At 49.0% G+C, this 7,326-nt stretch overlaps 1 protein-coding gene and 1 long non-coding RNA gene across 5 annotated transcripts in view; one reads left to right on the plus strand and one right to left on the minus strand.

Annotated features, from left to right (window-relative positions):
• Positions 1 to 4,955, minus strand: part of URB1 (URB1 ribosome biogenesis factor) — a 78,306-nt gene extending 73,351 nt beyond the window's left edge. For 2 of the 3 annotated variants that reach the window (XM_086322314.1, XM_086322325.1), the window contains exons 1-4: positions 4,689 to 4,955; positions 2,289 to 2,428; positions 1,201 to 1,352; positions 164 to 296 (exon numbers count right to left, since the gene is read on the minus strand). In XM_086322314.1, the coding sequence (XP_086178440.1) occupies positions 164 to 296; positions 1,201 to 1,352; positions 2,289 to 2,428; positions 4,689 to 4,830 (567 nt within the window). In that variant the 5' untranslated portion in view covers positions 4,831 to 4,955. The other variant, XM_086322318.1, reaches the window with a different exon arrangement.
• A 23-nt stretch (positions 4,956 to 4,978) lies between these two features.
• On the plus strand, positions 4,979 to 5,954 carry LOC147380347 (uncharacterized). Of its 2 annotated transcripts, none has more exons than XR_015135148.1 (2): positions 4,979 to 5,106; positions 5,707 to 5,954. It is a non-coding gene; the product is annotated as an uncharacterized LOC147380347 (long non-coding RNA). The 2 variants fall into 2 exon arrangements; XR_015135149.1 differs by having other exon boundaries at positions 5,034 to 5,355.
• Positions 5,955 to 7,326: the final 1,372 nt, after the last annotated feature.

Genomic DNA, 7,326 nt, shown 5'->3' on the forward strand with positions numbered 1-7,326 from the left:
AGGCTCAAAGTGGCTGCCGAGGCACACACCTTTCACACAGAGGCCTCCCACTCCATCTACGTGAGGACCGAGGCCAGAGGGAGGAGGACCCAGGAACCACCGCAGCCCCCTAGAAGGAAAGGAAACACTCAGGGCAGGGGGAAACACATGAGACACTCCTCACCTTTGGATCCCTCTTGGTCACCAGGGTGTACAAGGTCTTCTTATTCAAATCAAAATGGCTGCAGACGTCCCTGGCGGCCTCGGGACCCTGGGTCACCATGGCGGCCATCAGGTTCAGGCAGGCTCGAGCCATCCTGTTCAGGACAAGCGGGACCTGGTGTCGTGACGGCAGGACCACAAAGGCCCCCTCGCCTCGAGCCAGCTGCAACCTCTCTGTGCGGTCTGCTGGCCCCACACCAGAAACCAGGAGGAAGGAAACACGGAGACATGCCCTTTCTTTAAGAAAAAAAATACCCTAACAAAATCTTCAAAGAAAGCTAAAAACCTGAGTCTGAGGACAATCCAAGAACTCAAGATGAAGGTAGAGAGAAGACGGACATGTCTGTTTCCAGTAAATCATCATGGAGCTGGACCCCACTCCCACCCAGTGCCGGCCAGGGGAAGACTTCTGCACAGAGGACATCTCTAGATGCAAGTGCCTGGCGGCTTGCCACCCTGCGGGAGGTCACCCAGAATCCGCGGTGACCGAGCACCTACCACACCCTATTTAAGTGCTGGGAAAACAGCAATTTACGAGACCGTCAAGGCCCCACCGCCATGCACCCTGCACCCCAGTGGAGGGAGACAGTGGGTCAGGAGATGGCTATGGATATTATGGCACACATTCAGCTGTGCCATAATGGGATGGTCAGATAGGGCCTCCCTGAGATGACACCTCCGCAAGGCTATGAAGGTGGAGAGGGAAGGAGTTTGCGAAGACCTAGGAGATGAGGGTTAAAAGGACAGGCAGTGTTAAGGAGGTCTGGGGTGTTCCCTAGACCACAGGGGGAGTGGCAGGGCGGGAGCAGAGGGACCCGAAGCAGCAGAGGAGTCGGTGACAGCGAGGGGACAGTCAACAGGAGGAGGAGGGACTCTGCCATAGCCTTGGAAACAGCTCAGCTCTGCGGGCGGGTACAGAAAAGGTCAAGTGCCCTCGTGGAGAGCTGAACGCTGACCAAGTCCAAGGCCAGTCCTGCCACGTACAGGCGGCCAACGTACCTGTAACCCGAGGCGTACAGGGACTCACAGATGAGCTTCATGTGGTTATTCATTAGCTTCTTCACAATGTTGGTCCCCACCACGTGAAAATGGGAAAGGTCACTGGCTGTCCGCAATAATATGGCCTCGAAAACTTGAAATACTAAAAGCATCTGCAAAGACAGAACCGAGGTGCTTACAAATCATCTCCTTTTCTTTTCCGCCTCTACAGACATTTGTCTTAGCCACAGTCACCTGCAGGTTTAAATTTTTCAATCTGCCAGATCCCGAATCAGACACAGAGATCTGCCAGGCCCTGAGTCTGGAATTAGCCTTGCTCCAAGAGTCTAGCTAAATAGAGAACAGCTTGCTTACAATTAAACCAAATGAAATTAAAAGAGAAATTTCTAGTAATGATTCCACCTCACTGCTTTGGGGATATTCAGGTCTACAGCCTTACAGCAATAATCCTGAGACTTCAACAGGTTCATAAACGCCTCAAATTCTGAACCTCTTTGGAAGCAGAAAACAACAGACAACTCAATATACATCTCTACCTGGGACACACAGTCTTTACCTATTTCCCTTCCATTAAAGCAAACCATTCAGAAACCAAGTGTGTTTAGACAAGAATCTATGATCCTTCCTTCTGCTATTATTCACCAGTAACAAGTTAGCACTTTCCTCTAATGGCTTTCAAAGGTTACAATGCAAAAAATGAATGTATCTCTACAGCCCAGGCACAAAGCATCATTTTCAGTAGAAAGCTGGTAACTTTCTACTGGTAATTTTGGAGATTTATATCACATTTCTTTTCATCAAGCTTAACGTAATAGTTGTTGTTATTTAGTCGCTCAGTTGTGTCCAACTCTTTTGCGACCCCGTGGACTGTAGCCCACCAGGCTCTTCTGTCCATGGGATTTTCCAGGCTAGAATACTGGAGTGGGTTGCCATTTCTTTCTCAAGGGGATCTTTCCCACCCAGGGATCGAACTTGGGTCTCCTGCTTGGCGGGTGGACTCTTTACCACTGAGCCACCAGGGAAGCCCTAACACAACAGTAGCACTGACTTTTGCTTCTCCCCATCAGGCCAGGTAAGGAAGAGCATACTTCACTCTCAGGGCGCTTCTCCCCACTCAGGAGCTGGAAAATCTCGGCACACTCCACAGAAATCTTGATGTACCCCTCCACAACATCGTACACATCTTCTCGGGGGAGCTTCTTAGCAGCGGAAACAAATGCCTCCAGGGCTGAAATGAGAGGCAGGGTCAGATGTTAATAAGGACAGTCTCTTTAGAAACAATCCCTGGTGCTACGGTGACAGAGGGAGATTGCTGGCAGGAAATAGCCAGGTGACTGGAAGCCGCCCGTGAAAAGATGGAACAGAGGAGCAGGGTGGAGACAGGGAGATCAAGAGGACATGTCCTTAAGTCATGGGGAGCATCTTTCAAAGGCACTGGCTGAGAGCAGAACCGTTCCTGCTGCAGGAATCCTCCTGATGGGTTACTATTCGATGCTCCTGGGCATCCTCTGGGTCTTTATCAATGTAACCCTGCTCTCCATCCCCACCGCCCATCAACTGAAGGGGGAATAATGGATAAAGAAAATGTGGTATATCTATACACAGAAATACACATAAAAGGGACTTCCAGTGGTTAAAACTTCGCCTTCCAATGCAGAGGGGCAGGTCTCAACCCCTGGTCAAGGAGCCAAGATCTCAGAGGCCTCCTGGCCAAAAAAACACAAAACAGAAAACAGAAACAATATTGCAACAAATTCAATAAAGACTTTTAAAAGGGTCCACATCAGGGACTACCCTGGTGGTCTACTGGTTAAGACTCTGTGCTTCCACTGCAGGGGGCATGGGTTCGATCCTTGGCTGGGGAACTCAGCTGGCACACGCTGTACGGTGCAGCCATACATAAATAAATGAGCGAACAAATAGATAACTAAAGCAAAATAAAAATGCTTTAAACTTGTCCATGTCAAAAAACACAAAGGAAAGAAACACACACAATGGAATATCACTCAGACTTTAAAAAAGAAGGACACTGGGGACTTTCCTGGTGGTCCAGTGGTTAAGACTCCAAGCTTCCACTGCAAGAGGTGCAGGTTCAATCGTAAGATCCCACATGTCACTCAGTGCAGCCAAAATTAAAAAAGTAAAAAAAAGACAGTAGGAAACTTCACCTTTTGCAACATTCTATATGAACCCTGAAGGCAGTAAATGAAACAAGTTAGGGAAAGACAAATACTGTATGTTCTCACTTACACATTCAGTCTAAAAATGGCAGGGCCCATCTGATTCTTACCATTTGATCTCTACCCCAGCAAATAACAGCCCCTTGTAAATAATGAACAAATGAATGAATGAAATGTATGTGCTTAGTCACTCAGTCATGTCCAACTCTGTGACCCTTTGGACTGTAGCCCACCAGGCTCCTCTGTCCATGGGATTTTTCAGGCAATACTGGAGTGGGTTGCCATTTCCTTCCCCAAAAACTAATGAACAAATGAATGAATGAAATGTGTAATTCTGTGCTAAAGCAGGTATCATCTTCCTAGTACTAGCTAGCAGTTGCAGATATCAAACCTTTAAAAAAAAAATCTGTGGAAGACAAACTAGAAACTGAGGATATTCTGGCCATGAACTTAATTTTTCACTTAAGAGAAACACTGTCACTGTTTCATTTTGACACAATGCCAGTGTTTCCACATATTAGCCTAATTCGATTGTGCTTTGTCCTCATAATCTAAATACTTTCTAATGGATTACAAGAAGTTGTGCAATGGTGATCACACTTTTCAGAAAGTTGAATTATAGAATCTACTTCGTATCAGTCACTAATCTTGGTCAACTGACAGACCCTGTGGTGGCTTCCTGTGATAGCTTATTACGTGTTCTTGGGTCAGTGTGAGTGGTGGAGAATCAAAGCTACGCAAAACAGAGATGACAGCCATGGCAGTAACTGCAAACAGGCTCAATGAACAGCCCCGAACTGACTCTTGCAATCCCATGGACTATAACCGTCTGTCCATGGTATTCTCCATGGAGAATACTGGAGTGGGTTGCCATGCCTTTCTCCAGGGGATCTTCCCGACCCAAGAATCGAACCTGGGTCTCCTGCATTGCAGCAGATTCTTTACCGATTGAGCTATGAGGAAAGCCTCCGACTCAGTCAGGACTCCATAAGTATCTGCTGTGATGAATGAGGAGTACATTTACCCACTTTCCTAACAACTGCAATAAAAAGAATTTTAGAGCTTGCTGACAGATGCTGCCCGGGCAGGGGAAGCATGTACTCGCAGGGAAATTGTCACCATCAAGCAAATCGTGGCCCTGGACTCCCCGGCACCCAGGTCTCGGTTTCCCGACTGCAAATCGGGAGGCTGGGCTCTGACCCTCGCTGCAGAAAGGAGCTGCTGCGTCTGCACACGGAGGCCCCACGCAGACAGAAGAAGCTGGGAGATCGCCTCTCAAGCTCGCGCTCTCTTCCCCGCTGCACTCACCCGGCCCCGCGCCCTGCGGGTCCCTCAGCTGAGCCTTGAAGCGCACGCCCGTGAGCTCTTCGGTGCGGGCCCGCTTGGCTGTGCTCGCCCGGGCAGCCGCGCCGTCCTGGCCGCCCGAGACCTTCCTCTTGGGGACCCCCATGGCCAAGCGGGCGGCGCGCCGGGATCCACACACCCGGAGACCTGGCGGAAGCAAACGCGCGGTGACCCAGCCAGCCTCTCAGGGCTCACACGTGGGGGGAACGGGGGTGGGGCTGCGGAAGGGGCGGGGCCTATGGAGAAAAGTCGACGGAAGGGGCGGGGCTTGTGAGCAACGCGGTCCGGCAGAAATCCTGTAGTAGAGGTAAACGGTTTCCGAGTCTCGGGTTCCCGTATGGTGCTACGGTCGCAGCTGGGTCGCTGGCGGCTCGGGAGCGAGGTGACACTCCCCGCAACACACTCCCCCTCCCCTACTCTGCCGCGGCTAGGAGAGGGCCTTCGGCGGCCCTTCTCGAGGGTTCTTAGCAGGAAGAACCCCCAGATCCTCCGCTCCCGAAGGGCGCGAGCCCAGACCCGTAGTCGCAGCACAGTGAGATCGTTCTTGCCCCGAGGACGCTCTGCTGTGGCCTCTGGAACTTGATTAACACGCGGCGGGATTCGATGCTTTGCTGAAGTTGAAGTCCTCCTGGTGGGTCGGGAGGGTGGATGCCCCTGGCTAATAGATTGAAGGCGGGAGGAGAAGGGGACGACAGAGGAAGAGATGGTTGGATGGCATCACCGACTCAGTGGACATGAGTTTAAGCAAGCTCCAGGAGATGGTGAAAGACAGGGAAGCCTGACGTGCTGCAGTCCATGGGGTCCAAAGGAGTCGGATAAGACTGAGCGACTAAACTTAATTGCCAGGCGGGCTTGTTGCGGGGAGGTCCTAACCCCGACCCTTAGTTTATCTCACCTCTCGGGCAAAGACAGGCTTGCCTGGTGGGATGTCACCGCAGACTGACTAACTAATGGGAGGACGGGCACCCCTTCGGCCCTGCAGGGTGGGAGGAGAGGATCAAATGAAGTCATGTCTGTGAAAACCCCTAGTGGACAGCGCAGCGGCCGCCACATCTAAGCCCCCGGTCATTAAAATGGAAACAGCGAAGCCAGCTGTTGCCGAGCGGAGAAAATGATGCCATGTGTGCAAAACTGCTTTGACGGGGGAAAAAGGACTGTGTCTTTGTAAGATGTTACTCGTTGACTTGAGGGCCACATGAAATATTCTGAAATAAAATGGAGGCATCAATAAATAAGTAAAAACAGGCTGGTGCATTCCTTAATACCCCTTCATCAATACGTGGTTATGTGTTCAAATAAATCATGAACCAGGTCATGAGATGAGTAATTTGGTGATTCCTGGAATCATCAGTTAGCTCGCCCTCTAATTTGAGGAAATACTCTCCTGGGTTCTGTAAGCAAATCTGTATTGAATGTCTAAGGATGTGGGTTTTTTTGTGACCTGTTGAAGTTCCAGAATCTCTAATAGGAAACGTCTATGGGATTGACTGTGGGTCAAGCACAAGCAAGACTATTGTGCTTGTGGAAATGCTTTTCTTGTAGGCAGGTCAGAGCAAGTGGCCTGACCAGATATGAGTTCTTGCAGCAATATTAAGAGACAGGGATATGCCCAAAATTCAGGCTGTAAAGGGTAATACTCTTATTAGGAAAGACAGACTTAATTATTATTTTTTTAAATTTTATTTAATTTTTAAACTTTACATAATTGTATTAGTTTTGCCAAATATCAAAATGAATCCACCACAGGTATACATGTGTTCCCCATCCTGAACCCTCCTCCCTCCTCCCTCCCCATACCATCCCTCTGGGTCGTCCCAGTGCACCAGCCCCAAGCGTCCAGTATCGTGCATCGAACCTGGACTGGCATCTCGTTTCATACATGATATTTTACATGTTTCAGTGCCATTCTCCCAAATCTTCCCACCCTCTCCCTCTCCCACAAGTCCATAAGACTGTTCTATACATCACTGTCTCTTTTGCTGTCTCGTTCACAGGGTTATTGTTACCATCTTTCTAAATTCCATATATATGCGTTAGTATACTGTATTGGTGTTTTTCCTTCTGGCTTACTTTACTAGACAGACTTAATTATTTTTTAAAAACTTTTTATTTAATATTGGAGTATAATAGATAACAATGTTGTGATAGTTTCAGGTGGACAGCAAAGGGATTCAGCCATACATATACATGTATCCATTTTCCTCAAACTCCGCTCCCATTTGGGCTGCCACATAACACTGAGCAGAGTTCCCTGTGCTATACAGTGGGTCCTTGTTGGTTATCCATTTTAAATATAGCAGTGTGTAGATGTCCATCCCAAGCTCCCTAACCATCCTTTTCCCCCAACGTTCCCCCCACCCACCCCAGCCAGGAACCATGAGTTTGTTCTCTAAGACAGACTTAATTTTGACTAATTGTCAACACGGGTTCTTTTCTGTGGTTTATTGCCAACCACCAAATTTGTTTTCAACCAGAGTGGACCTGACCAAAGAGACAGGAAGGAGAGAGGAGGGAGCAGGAGAGAGATGTAGGAAACAGTCAAAAACTATTCAGTTTCTGCCTGTGTGGCCTTGGGCATGTTATCAGTTTAGTTCAGTTGCTC

Source organism: Bos grunniens, chromosome 1 (genome assembly GCF_055505025.1).
Source record: "Bos grunniens cultivar Pamir isolate PY7600 chromosome 1, Bosgru_T2T1.0, whole genome shotgun sequence".
Taxonomy (NCBI): domain Eukaryota; kingdom Metazoa; phylum Chordata; class Mammalia; order Artiodactyla; family Bovidae; genus Bos; species Bos grunniens.